Genomic DNA, 17,944 nt, shown 5'->3' with positions numbered 1-17,944 from the left:
GTCTCAGCTCTAAAAGGGATATGACAGTCACTGTTTCCCCTCGCTCCGCTTACCTTTTTTTAGGTTTTGTTCTAAAATACCCTGAACCACATCTTCCGCTACTTGCTTTACAAGTGTTTGTTTGCGTTTTAATTGCGCCGCGAGGCGCCTCACCCCTCCCAAAGTGCGACCGATGTTGCCAGGATACAGACCATGAAGAGGAATTTCAGCACCTCAGTAAATCTCTAAAGGACTCTGGCAAATGCCGACAAACACAGCTCTGTCTTTAACAAAATGGTTCAGTACATTAAAGTCCTATTTGTCACAGGGGAGAGTTTGTTTCTGGGAGATAACGGTGTGTTTAATGTGACACCTGAGGGCTCTGCTCGGTCAACAGGTGGCGCTTTGCTATGCGGCCACAAATGGAGGTGAAATGTTCCTCTGGTCCAGCCGTGCTGTCTGTGAGTTACTGGTCCATCCCTCTATCTAAGTGACCAGGGGTTTTGAAATGTTGTGGTCATCGTCCGTGTATGGCCGCAATGTGCCGAAATGAATGGAGGGTTGTTCGGCAGCCATTCTGGGAACAGGCTTATGTGTGTTCCCTCTCTAAACTTTAGAGTTTATGTCCCTTGTAAAACCCAGATTGACTGAGTTTGTATATGCAGGCGGAGGGAAGAGGGTTGTTTATCCTCTGACTGACGTAATTCTGTGATTAGCTCTGGGTTTTTATACCTCCGCTCTCTGTCTCACACACACAGATCCCAGGCAGATGTCGCAGCTGACCTGAGACAAAGCCCATATGAACTCAATTTTCTCCCATAGACAAAAACAAGCAAAAACAACAACAAAAAAATGCAGGCTGACGTATACAGATAGGAAGGAAATCAATAAAAAAAAAACAAGGCGGAGGCAGCGCGGTGAAATGAAAGGAGGCTCACAGGGCAGGCGGCTGGAATTTAGCACATCTGTTAGCTTGGCAGGGCTCTCAATCATGTGTGATGCTGCGGAGACTGAAGGATGGTCAGAGAGCAGTCGTGACGGGTTGTCTGCAAACCTTCTCACATGTTTTCACTCGTGGCTACAAGACAGGATCGCTCTTTTTCATCAATGTTGTTCTAAAACTACACAATGAAAAAGTTACTGTGAACAACGTTTTTCAGTTTGTAACGTTTCACTCACTTTTATTGATTGAACGTATGTAAAGTTTGCTTTTTCCCATCCTTTTATTTTTGGTTCAGAGGAACTATAAGACTTTTTATGAAATTACTTTCTAGCTCTTCAACATTTATTTTATTATTTATGACTTGATTAGTTCACCACAGTTCTCCATAAACACTGGTGGTATGTGTTGCACAACACATTATGAGCTCCTGCAAATCACTTGGGAAAATATTGGGAACAAGAACGACTGCTTTTACAGCCCAGAGGCCAAACTGCATTAAGATTCTGCTGCAAATTAGGTTATATTCTGTTGAAAATTCAACACTTCTGCTTGTTTTATATGTTTGTCGGCTTCTGTGTGTTGTTGTCTTTTGTTTTTAAGACTTGACTTGTCTGTTCCCTGATTTTGTTTCATTTGTAACTTTTTCATGCTGCATCTTGACCTGGTCTCCCTCGCAAGAGAGGGTTCTAATCGAAAACATGATTTGAATAAGATTTTAAAAGTAAAAGCACAAAGTGTCAGAATATTACAAACATTAACATCTCTTTTTTTCCATCATTACCTTTCATTATCTTTCTCGTTTTAGATCTTGGGGCCTTAGTGTCCACTGGGGCAGGGTGTGTTATGTGATATTATTGTATCCTTGTTGCCCTGACTCGACCACTCAGGACACTGATGTTTGCCAAAAACAACACAATCATACCAGTCTGCTTGCCCCACTGTTTCTTTTTTCTACCAGTAAATTACATGAATCCACAGCCACAGCCCTTTGAATGAATCACGTTTGGACAAATATAACAAAACTGGCACCGATAACGAAACGGTTTTCCTGCCTGGTGATTATAATTAGAGTTTGTCAAAAACCAGCACTGTTAGATCTCGCTGTGTTTTTGTCTGGAATTTCCCCTCATACTGTTATAATCACACAGTGCACAGTCAGTTCAAGAGGCAACCCTCACTTATTTTCACAGCTTCGTTAAACCATTAATGCACACAGGCACATTCCGGCCACAGAATGATTCACAGAGCGACTAAGAGGATTTTAATGTCATTACCTTTAACTACTTCCTGTTTGTCCCACAGTTGCTGCGGCTTGTGACGGTATCTGAGAAACGCTGGAGAGCCCGGTCCCGTGGTGGCGGAGTGGACGGGTGGAGTGATGATGGGGATGAGGGATTCCAGAGCGGTGACTGTGACGATGAAGACGAATGCACTGGAGTGTCAGGGCTGGGGCCGCCACCAAGACGCAAACGGTTGCGCATCTTTGCAGGTTGGAAGCACGTGATTGAAACTGTATCGCAAAATCAACTTTAACTGCAGAGTGTGTGGTTTCAAATGAGCTGCTGCATAAGTTGATAACGTCAAATTACTTGAAATTGCATTTATGAGATGGGCTGAGAAAAACATGTTGGGCACAAGCTATTAAGTTGTTTACTTTTAAGCCTGCAAACCAAATTGGAGCTATTTATTTTCAAAGTGGTGAGTGCATGAATAGATTTGGCTGCTTCCGCAGTGAGTCAGAGCCATCACAGTCCAAACACAGGCCGTGGGCACAGCAGAGAGGTGTTGACATGACTACTGTACATGTTGACACCACCGTGACACTATGCCGCAGGAGAAGTGAGACTTCCTCAGGTAGCCGCCTCACCTCAACCTTTCGACCTCCGCGCTGTCAATCCCATGAGAAATGTCAGATGTGCTACCTGAAAGCCAAACATAGAACAAATGAAGCTACAAACTGTTGGAAGAAAAGAAACCAAACAGAAAAAAGGGAGAAAACAGACAGGGAGCAGGAACAAGGGGGTTTGATCGCTCCATACGCAGACACAAAGCCGACGCAGCTGAGCAAACAGTGCGCTGGGAGTAGTCCTCCTCTCCGGGGTGTTGTGGCAGAGATTTGGGTTTGTCAGGCAGAGAGCGGGAGCAGGAACCTGGGGATAACGCAGGAATCCTGCAGGGCCATCACTTCCAGCAGGCCGGGCCGTGAGAGTAAGACCCTGAGTCATTACACAGTCTCCTCAGGTTTACTAGCTGCTGAAGGTCGACACTGTGGAAAGTTAAAGTTCCCTTTATAGACTGGCTTCAATCTCTTTCTCATAACCCCAAAAATGTCTTGTATTTTTCTGTGAATTAGCACATTACCTTACCTTACATGTGCTTTAAGGCTACATCTACTCTACTACATTTTCATTTGAAAATGCATGGCGCATGGCGTCCACACTACTCTGGAGATTTAGAGCTGCTAAAACTGAGAAGTTTGAAAACACTGCTGCTCTACTGCTTGTTGATTGGATCTATCTGGTCTCAATGTAGCCTTCGCTGGTACTTCAGCCTCCTATCACATGACCCCCTCCTGGAAGAAAACAACCGTCATTAGCCTCGGCTACCAGTGTAGAACGCAACATGAATAATCAATTACAAGTGTTTTTGACTCTGTTGTCTTTGCTAACAGCTGTTATACAGTTAAATTCTGGATTTTACAATGATACAACTGTTTACATGTGTAGGAGACAAGCTATTATTTTAGCAATCTGCAACAGTTCCCATGTCCTTTTTACACTGGCGTGGGCATGCTCAGTGCACATGAGCGGCCACATTATATGTGTTTTCAGGCATGTTAGTATGGACACAAAGCAAATACGCTCGTGTGGACAGAGATTGTCCATGTTTTCATTTGAAAAGACACTGTCTCCTCTGGTTTATAGGCAGCTGAAGGTTGACACTGTGGGAATTTAAAGTTCCCTTTATAGTCTGACCTTAATGTCGACGTCAGTACCCTGAGTATGTCTATTATTTTCCTGTGAATTAGCACATTAAGTGTGGCACTGCGTCTGCAGGCACATATAGGCCTGTTTGCGCCTGTTTGTACACAAGCCAGTAATGTTTGCAGACCTTGTGGAGTCCCTGCTCATTGGCTGATAAACAGATAGCCACTGATAGCCTGTGATGACCCAGAGAAATGCTGACCTAGCACGTCCGCTCAGCCCACTTTGGTCAAACAGGGGACTGGAGTTCAAAGGTCGACCTACAGAGTATGAGGCCTAATGGGCTGCCTGTCTGTGCTCTGCTGCTCCGAGATGGACGAGGCAGATCTGTTTTCACAAAGCCTGGAGCAGACACACACACACACAGATGAGAGGAGTTGGGGAAAGGTGACAGGAGCTACAACAACAACAAGGTGCAGACAGGACAGAGGCAGACCTGAACCCCCCCCAACAGTCCAGCTGTCAACCTGCTGACCACACAGAGGATGTTCCCAAACGTGCATCATGATTGATCTGTCCTCGCTCATTCTCTCCACAGATTCCATAACCTTATGATCACTAACGCCACTCACCCACAACACATACAGACACACACAGACACACACACATGCTGCACATTCCCGAGAGAATTCCAGGCCAGGAGAGCTATTCCAGGACAGTGGGACCCCCCCTCACACACCACCCCCAACTCACAAAAGCCAGGCTCAAAGCCAGGCATCGAACTAGTTACAGCTCAAACATCAGATACAATCTGTGCTCTGACCTCTGGGGATGTGTCGGATACTTAAATTTTCCTCATAATTTGAGTGCTGGGAGATCTGTTGTATTCCAGTGTGTTCCAGGCTCACGGCTCATCTGGTAGATCACCATCACAGCAATCAATGACAACATCACACTTTGTAAGATAGTAGTGATGGTCAGATAATCAAATGATTTGTCTGAGGTCACTTGTTGCACCATATGCACATTGTTAGAACAAGCCTATGTAACTGACAGTTATGGAATAACATAAGGTAGTAAAGGGTGACATGTAACACACAGGTTTTTTAAATGTGGGTATTTACCATTGCCAGTGAAGGAGTTTGCCTTTCTGTTTTTTTTCGGCGGTGAGTCATGTGCGACATCTTGAACGTATATATGGAAACTGAGGCGTTCTCCCACTTCACTTTCTTGCCAGTCCTGTTGCACGTTGTTCCAAAGAATACGGACACAAACGTTCATGGTTTTTTATCCATCAACGCCCTAACGTCGCCCGAAAAGGTGCAGAGTCAGCATCTAAACTGACAAAATAAAGAAGAAATTCGTGCGTTCAGCCGAGTGTCATCTTTCCATCGCTGATGTTCAGAGCAGGAGCCGATAAAAACCAGTGTCTACTTGATCCAGGAGTGAATAGACAAAAGCCAGATGTTAGTGGGTGTTACTGGATTTTCTAACCAGTGGAAAAGAGTATTTTCACACTGGATGAGGGCTCACCTGTGTGTTCCGATGCTCTCATATACACCTGGCCTCAGACTGTACAGCCTCTGTGTCAGGCTCAAAGCGCCTGCCACCGTCTCCTCACAAACCTGCTCACAGATTCCTCTCAAAGCCTCTCTTCATTCACTCGTCCTTGCTTCATTTTTTTTCTTCTGCTGCTCTTGCTTCAAATGTGTACTGCAGTGTTTTCAGACTGTAGCCTCACAAAAACAGTGAGTAATTCACCGTACAGTCTTACAACGCTGCTACCCTTGTGAAACATGAAAACCTGGCGTCGAGGTGAATCATTTGTTTCCAGCTGAGTTTCAGCTCTTGTGGGAAATAAATGGCGGCGTGGTGAGACATCAGCCTCAGCATTAAAACCAGTTAAAACCGGTTGAAATGGTGCATTTAATCAGTGTATTACGTCGCTTCACTAGTCTTAGAGTTACCATTAGGGTTCCTTCTTGAAAGAAAATGATTGACATAAAGAAAAGGTGGAATCAACCACAGAAATGTCAATTTTTATAACAGGAGCTGACCTCTTAATTCTAATCCACTTATAGAAATGGCGACTTAAGAGTTTTAACATCCAACTGCTCGACTAAGTGACATGTTAAAATGGGTTTTTGATGCAGTTTGGAAACATTCGAGCGTCTGAAAGCCAACAGTTGGTGGGATCGGCCCAGAGCTCTGCCTTGTGTGTTTTCTCGCTGAGCTGGACGGGCCTTTGCTGTGCGCTGTACCTCGCCGCACTCAGCAGGAGCCGTGTGAATAGACCTGTTGTTATGCTCCTGTGCTCAGACGTTTGGTCACTGCAAGCACTCTGGAGGAAAGCTGTTCTTTCTTTCTTTTTTTCTAAGCTTGTGAGCGTTTTATTATCGCCAGGGGTTAGCAAAATACAAAGTAGAAATATTCCTGTAATGTGAAACACGCCGCTTACGGTGAGACGGTGGGCTGGGCTCACCTTTCAGTTCTGCTACAAATTTTGCGGCTGGAACAAAGGGGCGAGTAAAAGAAAGAAGAAGGTGATGAAAGAATGCGGGGAAAGAACAGAAAGAGACAAAAACACCTTTGATAACTCTAAAGGTTGATACACTGTGAAACCTAAACATCCTTCGCTTTGTATGAGGGTGGAATTAACAGCAAAAAGCGCTGCCAATAGGACAACCTGGTATGTTAATTAACTGCAGATGTGACCCCCGACCCTCAGCACATGATAGGTGAGTCACACGGCGCCGGTCCTCCACATTAGTGTTTGCCACATGTCTTCATCATAGTTGCCATAATCCAGACACTGTTGACACTAGCTCAGGCATCTCTGGGTATGTCCGCCATGTATTTCTGTTGCCTCCTTATTTCAGTTTCAGAGAGCTGACGATATGAGCTACTGCACTCATGAATGTGTGCCCAGTTAGAGTCGTCCACATGTGGCTGCCAGGTAGAGGGCCTGCGTGCCACAGGTTGGCGTGAGACAGAGGGAGATGTGCTCAGGCGTTGCAGATGTGCGCAGGTGTTTGGATGGCGGTGGAATCTGGGTGCCCACATGTCCTCTGTGGTCTACAAGAGCGAGCAGAGCCAGATGATACCAAGGTGCAACAATAAGCAGACTTCGGTATCCCTGTTTGACACAGCAGGAAATCGCCAATTATTTATTTATATAGCACTTCTCAAAACTAAGTTACAAAGTGCTTCACAAGTAAAAAATACATACAAAATTAGATAAAAACAAATAAAAGCATTAAAAATGAATCAAATCTCGGATTAATTTAATTTTTATTAATTAAAGAATAAAAACACTGAAAGAAGTATAAGCATGACCTGCGAATACAGCTCCCCTAAAGTGAAGCCAAAATGTCTCATTCACCACCCAGTAGCTGGCTGCAAGATAGATCATGAACCCCCCCTTACTCTATGTTAACAGCTGGGACAGAGACCAAATAAGAAATGAGAGTACACACCAGAAAACGTTTTCTCAAATATGGTTTCTGTCATTTTAGGTTGCTCTTAACACATGTTCGTTCAAGTGTTCAACCTTCTGATAAGTTTGGTTTTAACTAGTTATTTTGTCATATAAAAACTAGGTTAAATATCATGATTGACAGCTGAGACTGACTGATTGTGATTGTTTGAGCGAGTGTATCAACGGGTCCTTGCTACTGCCATTCTCTGATCGCTACTGTGTAAACTCTAGCTGTAAATACGCAAGATTGCAGTGTTTATATCCAGAATATTTTAGCTTCATGTCTGGTTAGTGGGAGGAAGTAGAGATATGTGTTGTTCATCTCTATATACAGTCTATGGTTGGGTCACATGTTTGGACTCAACTCTAACAGCAGTCAAAGTTGTATTAAAGTAATATTGTGTGAACGTATAGAGTATGCATTATACCTGCGTAACATCAGCGTGTTGTCATTGTGAGCACGTTACATTGCTAATGTTAGCATTTAGCTTAAAGTGCCACTGTGCTACAGGCTCACCGATACATCATTTGATACGTATACAAGAGGAGTACACAGACAGAATATAAAGATGGACATGACGGCTCCCCAAAACGGAATCCAAAGTATCTCAATCACCCCCTGGTGGCTAGCTGCAGTATAGGTCATAAACCATGCCTCCTCCATGTGATTGAATAGGACATTGACAAAACTAAAAAGTCAAAGTAGACGTCTAATACATTTTTCACAAGGATGTTTCTGTCATTTTAGGTAGTTCTTATAAGACTGGTGTAAGTTCAAGTGTTAATTTTTAATTAATAGCCTTATCAATTAGTTATTTGACGAGACGATTTATAAGAAACAGGGTGAAACATCATGATTGACAGCTGAGACTGACTTGTGATTGTTAAAGCGTGTGTATCGACAGGACCTCGTTACCATGGCTCCCTCCCCTGATCGCTACTGCGCAAATTATCTCATCAACACAAGATGGCAGCTTTCATGTGAGACTTTTTGGGATAGTCAAAGGAAATAGAAACGTGTTGTCCATCTTGAAATACAGTGTACGGGTGTGATCTGCAGCCTCCCTGAAAATCACTCCTAGGATGTTTATTTAAAAAAATACCTGCCATTCTCATCCTCTGCCTGAAAAACTAATCTTAGCCAACTATAATCTGTTTACGTTTCAGATGATTAATGGTTAACTTGAAGTAATGACTGCTGAGGAGGTGTTGAGAGGTTGGATGGTTGTTGGTGGTGGAAAGGCTGATAATGTGTAACACACTGGAAATGTTCTGACCCAATGTTCCCTGCCCCTGTCCCTCCTCAAGCTTATAAACAACCTCTATAAATTCAGCCAATCCTCCAAGTTCCCCACCTCCACCACGCCCCTCACAAAAATAATGAAGCCTGCCACCATCTGTGTAAACAGGCTTGGTTAGTATGAGCTGCAGTCTCTCACTCTTGTTCTTACTGGAGTCAGCCACAGGGCCCCGTGTGTCGCCAGCTTTAGGGCTGAATGTGGTGGCAGTGGAGGGGAAGATGAGAAAGGAAAGGGAAAAGAGGGAGGAGAGGAACAGGGGGATGAAATTACCCTCTTATTGGACCCTTGTTGGTCTTCCGCCATGGAGCTTTCTCAAATCAGTCCGGGGATAAAACCCTTAAGATTAGCCAGAAGGCAGGAAGAAGAGCCCTGGTTTTAATTTCTGTGGATACAAGCGCACAGTGCCGACTGGGTTCTCATCATGTACATGAGGGGGGCCCAGCAGTGTTTGATTCATTTTGTAGCCCGTGCATTTTTCTGTGTTTGTGTGTGCCTCACGGAAAAGCGTTTGTTTGCCCAAGAGCTTTATTTACATTCACAGGCACTTTTTGGACGCACTAAATTGATTCCAGGCCCGTTCCTGGGTCGTGTCCATCAGCTCAGCCACAGTCCACAAACACTCTGCACACAGCAGGGCCATTCTCGAGGCCTGCTGCTCTGCCGCCGCAGTGACACACTGCAGCCATTTTGTGGGAATGTCTTAAAAGCCTGGTTGAGGGTTTGGGGTGATTTGCATTTTACATGTTAACCCTCTACTTTCACCTGCACCCTCCTACATTCTCGCGCTATCCAGTGTTTTCTCACTGCCGCATGCTCTGGCTCTGTTTTTCCAGCCCATTCTTGAAAGTAACTCAACAATGCAGCGAACATTGCAGGAGTCCTGCTGTCGATAGACTCTGAGCTGCTGGAGGAAACCACAGGCTAACCACTAAAAAGGGCTGAGATAGACTCAACAGGAGCTCGCCGTATGTACAGTCAGACCGGCCAAATTGTCACTCTTGGCTGTATTTCCACTCTGCCTCTCTGTGACAGGAATGTAGGGAAAATTCTGCTTGTTTGTTGGCAGAGATATTTGCACAACAAACACGAGTCTCAATCTGCCAGCTACATTTCCTTCACTGGACTGACTGCTGGACCCAGGAGGAGAGTGTAAACAGATCTGTGTGGGATGTCAGCTTTCCTCATTATTAGAAGATAAAGATAGCATCCGAAGAATGTGTTCCTTAGAGGCTCCCTGCATGGCCAGGACCAGGATGTCCCCCAGGCCAAACATTGACCTGCCGGTCATCAGCTTGGCTCCGTGCGCGGCCACTCCTGCCTCTCTCTCTCTCTCTCACCCTGATAAGAAGCACCATTGTCCAATCTTTGAAGAAACACCCTCAACCGGCGCTCCCTGCCAACCTCTGACCCTCCGTCAGCACCGACCTCCTAGCTGCCGAGGTTCACAGGCCTCCTCTGTACGCGGCGGAGCTCCCCACCCTGAACGAGCCCCTTGCCCTCAGCACAGAATCAACTCTTTGTATGTTTGATTTGTTATGGTTTTTTACCTCTCTCACACTTTCCACCCTCACAGCGTCAGCACTGCAAGGAATTCTCGCTTAAAATTTATGCCTCTGTTTCATGCTTTTATTTCTCTTCATGCTCCTTCGATTCCTACTTTCTACGTACTTATTTCTTTCACTGTAAATGGAGACTATTGATATATTACAGGAAGGAACGTATCGAGAGGCCAGTGGGTTCAACATGCTAGTCAACCCTTCACTGACACCACTTCCCCTCACTGACCAACTTAATTAATAGGCGTTGACTTTCGCTTGTCCCACAAAGCAACAATTTACAAAGTGTCTGGGAGGGTTTTTTCCTTTCCCTTCTGACAGCTGTGTATATTCCTCTTATCAGAGCTAAGCAGCACATTCACGATTCAGTTTAGAGTTTCAGTTTTTCAGATTTAGACTCACTCAGCCATCAGTTTCTATCCTTCTTTTTTTGCTTAATTTAGTCTCCTAACCCCATTCTTATCAGTTCTGTACCTTTCCTACTCCATTATCTCTGTTTGTGTCCTCTGTCCTCTGTGGCGTCACATGTCCCTGTCTTACACTCTTGCCCTCTTTGTGGGAGGGTCCCTCAGCCTAGAATAACAGTGAGGGCTGTGGAGGTTGGGAGGCCAGTGCGGCTCAGAGAGCGATGCTGTTGCTAAGGCCAGGGGAAGGGCCTCCTCCAGGCGTCCCGTTTGTGTTGGCCTGACATTCCCAGCCTCTCCGAGCGCCCCTGTGGTCAGCCTGTGGGTGTGGAGGCAGACGGTCACATTCCCTCCAGCCCATGGACAGAAGCATCCCGCACCGCTCCCTTCCCAGCTCTCAGTCAGCAACGTTCCGGGTCAAACAGCCTTGGACGAGTCACAGAGGTTACAAAATATGACCAACAAGCCAATAGTTACAATCCAGCTCCTTATCTGTTGCCTTCTACAAGATAAGACCCAATCAGTCCTGCTCCTATCATGTTTTCACAGAACCATTGTCTCGGAAGCTGCAATGGGCAGCTCCCAACAGAGGATTGCACACACACACACACTCGCATGCACACTCCAGTCCCTCGACTTCGAAATTTGCTGAGTTTAATATGCAAGTGAATAGTTTGCTCTGCAGAGATGAAACGAGTGATAAAATATTTGCTTTGCTTCGGAAACCATAATATCTTTTAAGCTGTTGAATCTTAAAAACCTAGATCAAATTTGACCAGCTTAGGTGTGTGATGTGCACACATCGTCTGCCAGTGTAGCAGCAATCTAAACCATCTCTCCCCATTTCATAAGGAGCACCTGTGTTTGGAGACTTAACATTCCACATACTTATCTGACCAAAAAAAGGCCTTTGTGCATAGCACACATGTACTGAATAAACTGTACTGGACCATGAAGGTATACACACTCACCAGAAGGGTCATAATAATGTCTCGACTGGCTACTGATGTGCGTCATCTCCTAAAAGCAATTCTGATTTATTTATGCCTCTTAATCAAAAATCTAAACTTAAATTCAGATTCAGCTGCATTTAAGAAATGTGTCGACTGTAAATACAACACAGCACAAATGAACCATTTCCTGTGAGTTTCTGTGTCATGTAATCATCACCTGCACTTGTGTGTTAGAAAATGTGTCTTTCCTCTGCAATTGCAATTTTTTCGACATAGTTTGCTTGTTGTGACAACTGTGAGCTGGAAACGACAAGCCTCAGGCCCCGAGCGCTGCTGAAAACAAAACTCCAGACTGTCTCCCCCACTCTTTCCCTGTTTTCCTCTGCACAGACAGACATGCCACACAGACACACATGTACAAACACAGTATACACATGCATGCAAACACACACACACTTCAGCCCCTTTGACCTGTAAATGGGATCCAAACAAACGTCTGCTCCCCCTAAAAACTATGTAAGTATTTATTCCTCTGTTCTCCTGAGGACAGGGCTCTAAAGAGAACATAAAGTTAAGGCCTGAATGTGTCGTTGACTTGCATGTGACCGCCCAGCCGGCTCTTTCTTAGCGCAGAGACTTCAGTGTAACCAATCAATGGCTGGACTGTTGACCTCTTCCCTTCGGTCGTAACTCGAGCTCATAAGGCCACGACAAAGCTAGCAGGGGTACGTTAGCGAGGTGGTGTCCTTTGAGGAGTGATAGCCTTAAAAATGGATGAGCTGGAGGAGGGCTCGGCTCCACTGAAAGCCTCAAGGGCCCACATTGGTGACATTAATCACAGCCCGGGATGTGGCTCTATTTTTAGCCAGACGTTATCCGTCTATTTGGCTAATTTTCCCTTCCTGTCCACTGTCCTTGTTCCTCCCCAAAAGGCCATAAATGGAAAAAGACAAAGACTGCTGAATCTGGATTACGCCTGTCTGCGTTTTCCTCTCTTTCACTCACTCTGTCTATACTTTGCTCCACACACACACACAGGCACAGGTGTTCATCACTAATTATACCAGGATATTATTAGTCCCTGCAGCCCTGGGTAGGAGTGTAGGGGATCTAAGTTTGCACAGTGTTCAGTCCCCAATGGATTGTTTTTAAAGCCTGCAGAACAGGGCCCCTCTGTGGTGCTGCTCATGTCGAAGTGTTTAAACTAGCAAGAAAGACCCTTTTTTCCGCCCCCTGGTTTGAGGGATTTTTTTCACTCACATTATTGCCGCTGTAAAGCACACCAACACAATGCGCTCCCACTTTGTCTCTCGCTTTCTCACAAACACACACGGGGACAGGGCGCGCACACACCCCACTCAATCATCCCGCACACAAACACACAAATGCAGACGCGCATGCCCCCCGCCCTCCCTCTTATCCGCAGTGTATATAAAAGCTGTATCGAATTGCACCTTGAGCTTAATTGGCACGGCAGTACAGTGTGCCGCTGTCGACAGTGACAAATCGTTCTTTCAGAGCCCTGAAGAATGTCTGCCCACTGCCATGTCAGAGGACACAGGAGGAGAAAAAAGTTAATTGTCCCCTGGCCGCCATTCAAACGGTGTTGTAACCGCATAGAAATTCGTATGAGATGTGGTTTGGAGCTTTAGGGGTTTATTTGTTTGCCTCCTTCCGCTGTTTGAGATGGTGCCTGGCAGCTGTGGGCACCAGGGACCTGGAAGGAAGGGCCCTCGTTCTCTGTGTTTCTACTCACGGAGCGGAGGCTGGAGGTTTAGCTGGACTCCTCGCCGCTCCCTGTGATCACACAGTGGCTCAAATCAGCCACTTCATCCCACTGGATCACTCCCACTGGGGAGTACAGTAGACACATCAGATGAGACGGCTAATTCAATTTGGAGCTATCGGTTATTTTAGGAGCTCAGATGTGACAGTGTGTGTGTGTGTGTGTGTGTGTGTGTGTGTGTGTGTGTGTGTGTGTGTGTGTGTGTGTGTGTGTGTGTGTGAGAAAGTAATTGTTTATGCACACAGCCCCCTGACTATGTGAGGGAGGGGTATGTTAGAAATGCACCAGCGTTTGGGTTTGTGTGTGTGTGTCTGGAGAGGTGTTCTGCATCTGGCATGACGGGGGACAGCTAAGCTCATAGTTGGCGTTCCAAACCATGGAGTTGCTTTATTACTGATATCCTCCTTCCTTCTCTCATAACTCAGCCTTCTTATTTCAGTCCCCCTCACAACTCCGTCAGACAAAGTAGCACAGAATATGTAACACACACATACACACACACACACACACACACACACACACACACACACACACACACACACACACACACACACACACACACACACGTGCACACACTGGGAGGAAGAGCTCTGCTCAGCGTCAGCCGGAGAACAGCTGTGGATACAGAGCAGCAGTAAGTAACAGCAGAGCAGCAGGTGACCATGAAGTCACTGCGGCGTACAGAACAGATGGAGAAGAAGGGAGGAAATACAGGAGCGAGTGAGGAGTTAGGAAGAATTCACATGGAAATCTTAAGAGCGAGAGAGCTGTTTACTTTTTTAAACTTTCATCTAAATAAAGTATTCAACAAAACCTCTGCCTCCTCTCCAAAAAGGAACACACTTACACCTGGGAGTTTCCCCGTCTAACCACAGTCTGCTGTTAAATGAAAAGCCCAATTGCAGCAAATGAGTTAAGTGCCTTGCTTGAGGGCATATTTACAGTAGTTGTGTAGGGAGAGGTGAAAGTTAAGGATGACAGGCTGCTCACAGTGGACGGGGGTCACCGGTGTACACACTGGTGTAATTGTCTCCCATAACTAACTATTTTCTCTAAGTCCCAGAGAGGCTCACTGCAGACACGCAACGACGTGCATGATTAACGACACAGTGAAAACATAGTGTGATCACAGAAATAAAAAATGGCTGCATGTGGGAGGGAGTGCATGAACCTGACAGCACTGCCGCAGGACTTCTCCGCATCCTGACTTCTAGTCACTGGTGATGATAATATTCACTCTACAGAGTCACAGACGTTAAAACATTGTATCAGATCCAAGGGTACATATTTTGTATTCAGAAAAGTGGAGGTTTAGTTTTATTTTCTACACATATACAACCTCTGTTATCTGTGTGTCTACAGCTGCTTCCCCTGCTCGCAGTCTTTCTGCTTAGCTAAGCTAACTAGCACCTGGCTCTTGCTCCGTCATTAATGCACAGACACAAGAGCAATGTCCCTCAGTAAGAACACAATAATTCCTTTGGATACAGAAATGTTAAACCAAATCGGATCCTCTTGTGCATTCATGTGGTGTTGGAATAATCTGTAAAATTCACATGAATGCCACCTCAAGTCAGAACAATAACTCAGACGGTCCCAAAGATGATGTTACACAAGATGCCGAGTTGCTGATGTCATCACTAATAAACCAATTAACATAATTTTACAATCAACTCAAAATAGCAAGTTTTAATGTCAAACACATGAACACACCAAAGTCGGAACAATGACTTCACAACTCAGGAAATGTGACTTTTAGAGGAGCATGTGAATGCACAATTCTTTAGACCAAAGATAATATATCTATATCATGATCCTGGTCATATTTGCATCTCCCAGCAAAAAATGGCAAATCGGATTTTACGTGTGATGTGTAAAATGCAGCCAGTGATCCATACAATCCAAAAGTAAAATAGGCTTCATTTGTTCCCCTCCCCACTTTGAACTAGATAGCTATTTCATTCCCATCATCCTTTCACAAGTAGGTAGATTTGTTGATTTCATTTTACATTAAAGTTATATATATATATATATATATATATATATTTATATACGATGACATACATTTTGAGACATGATCTCATACAGTCAGTTTGTGGGTTTTTTCTTTATTTTTTGTTTTCAGCATCAAACCACTGAAGTACACATTTCAGCACTCACTCTCAGTAAAATATATGTCTGTGGGATTTAACATGTGTCTACAGCAATAACATGCGACATCTGGTTATATGTGGAGGTTGGATTTCTCGTTCTCCCAATGTAACATTGTTTGAACAGCTGTGAGAGACATCATGCAGAAGGAGGACAGACATACCACACGTGTTTTTCAGCTTTTGTGACCGTGTTTCTTCTAATTGTCTCCATCCTCTCCTCCTGTTTCTCTCGTGTTTTTCATTCTTTTGCCTCCTCTCACTATCTCATCTCTCTGCCTCCGTCTGTCTGTCTCGCCCTCAGATCTCGCTGATAACCTGGCAATGGAAGACTTCACCTTCCAGGAGCAGCTGCTGACCCCCCGGCTGGCCACAGCCGGCGTCGGAGGTGTCTACTCACCCACGGCTCCGCTCAGGAGGAGCTACCTGGTCCTGACGCTCCCTGTGACGCTCGCTCTGCTCCTGCTATGTCTCCACTGACCTGTGCACTCACACTCTCCCATCCCCTCTTTACCGTAGGATTCAATACAAACTCTGTGGAACATGGAAAACTGTGGCTCATCGAAAGGAAGCATGAACTACAGAAATTGGTACATTTTTCTTTCCTTTTAACGCGTCTCAGAAAGAACTTGTTTTGTTTTATTAAAAATCACTCAACAAACGTATTAAAGCACACCAGATAACCCCTTGGCGTTGTGTAAATAAGAAACCCATCTTCTGGTCCACTCTCACTATACCCTCTTTTTCACTGGTCAAAAAACCCACTAACACCCACTTACTTCTGGCTTTGTCTGCAATGTGAATGGATATAATCAGCATTCTATCCTGGGTATCCCGCAGTAGATGCAGGTTTTCATCAGCTCCGGCTCCGGCAGTGATGGAAATGTGACACCAGGCTGAACATATACTTGCTTACTCTGGTGTAAAAAGAGGTATGTGGTAGTGACTATATTTGTCGCCTCTTGCCTCACCTCCTCTTTGCCCTCATACTGACATTTATAGTTACAATGTGGCAAAGACCCCCCATCATTAGTCAACTCTGACATGGGGCCCGTAAGGGAAGCACTTCTTGGGAAAACAGACACTCAACTGTACTTGTTTCGCAGCCTGCAACAAGTTATTGCCCAGCAGGAGCATGTTGGAGGAAGAGGAAGAGCTTCTGCTACTTTCCTCTGTGGCAGTGAAGAATCTCCTGCAGGGAACTGAGCTGGTTGCTTGTTTGACGTGAACTCCACATCCCAGAAAGCCAAGGTGAAAGCTTCAGTTAAAGACGCCCTGTAACCTTCAAATGCTCTTTTGAATCTCCTTCCTCTCGCTCTCATTCCTTGTGTCCCTGTGATATCTATATTATTTCAGACTGATCCCAGCAATGCAAGTGTTTATTTATTTTTTTCACTGCTGCTGTTAATGTTTGCTTTATTTTCGTAACGCTGATGATTTTTTTTAACAGTAACAGCCCTATATGAGACTTAAAAACCTATAAAAGACTCAAGGGCTATCCACTGAGCGCCAGTCTACAAATCAGCCTGATAACTGTACAGATGTATGTTTCTCTGTGTTGGTGCCATGTTTACAAAAATATGTTGATTTATAATATTGACATATTTCATTTTAAGAACATTTTGTTGGTGGACTAGATTGTTGGCCGGACTGTGAAGCATTTCTAGCTCATTCTTTAGCACTGTCGGTGAAGAAAGGAGTGATGTGAAATGTAAATATGTATAAACGTGTGTAAATTGCATTCTACTAATGTTACCTTTCTATTGAATTATTTGTTCTTCGATGTTTTGTTTAAACCAGACGCCAGATTCTTCTTTTTCCTTTTGTTTGTTGATTTTAGTTTGTTGTGAAAAGTGGATTCCAGCTCCCTGGTTGCTAAGACATGTGATGGATGTGGGGAGAGAGGCTAATTAAAAGCCGGCGCTGTATGTGCTGCCGCCACCCAGCTGACTTCACAGCTGTACGTGTTGACTGTACTCACTCCAGACTATTTGACTCATGTCAGGAGAAGCACAGGTGTTAACTCATGACAGCAACAATGGCTCTGCTCCACATGGGTGTGCCAGTGAATCATGTCAGGGGTCCAGCAGGCAGAGCACTAGGGTCCTGACATCAGACATAGCTGCCAGGAACAGAACCAGGAATGGAGGATGACATGTTTTTCTTTTATTTTCCATGTTCTTTTTTTTCAGTTGAATGTTGTTGGGGAAAGTACAATGTAAAATAAACTAAACATGATTTACTGTTTGTGCTGTCGCGTCTCTTTATGATATTTATTGTGTATTATATTTGATTGATATGTGTTTTTTCTCATGAGATGGACTCTTGAGCTGTTTTCAAACATGATCTCCAGATAATTTGCAGGAAATTGGGTCCAGATATTTGAAGCAGTTTTCCTTTCACACATGAAGAACGCAGCAGGAGACTGTCAGGGTCACATGCTTTCACGGCAACAGGATAATGTGCGGAA

The 17,944-nt window shown here is 44.8% G+C and overlaps 1 protein-coding gene across 1 annotated transcript in view; it reads left to right on the top strand.

The window, feature by feature from the left end:
* gpc3 (glypican 3) overlaps positions 1–17,721 on the top strand; it is a 113,532-nt gene extending 95,811 nt beyond the window's left edge. Inside the window, exons 7-8 of the mRNA XM_035160598.2 lie at positions 2,225–2,411; positions 15,779–17,721. Coding sequence (XP_035016489.1) covers positions 2,225–2,411; positions 15,779–15,954 — 363 coding nt within the window. The 3' untranslated portion in view covers positions 15,955–17,721. The remainder of the gene's footprint in view (positions 1–2,224; positions 2,412–15,778) is intronic.
* The last annotated feature ends 223 nt before the right edge of the window (positions 17,722–17,944 follow it).

Source organism: Hippoglossus stenolepis, chromosome 7, assembly GCF_022539355.2.
Source record: "Hippoglossus stenolepis isolate QCI-W04-F060 chromosome 7, HSTE1.2, whole genome shotgun sequence".
NCBI classification, from domain to species: domain Eukaryota; kingdom Metazoa; phylum Chordata; class Actinopteri; order Pleuronectiformes; family Pleuronectidae; genus Hippoglossus; species Hippoglossus stenolepis.
This window is presented reverse-complemented; position numbering and strand designations above follow the sequence as displayed.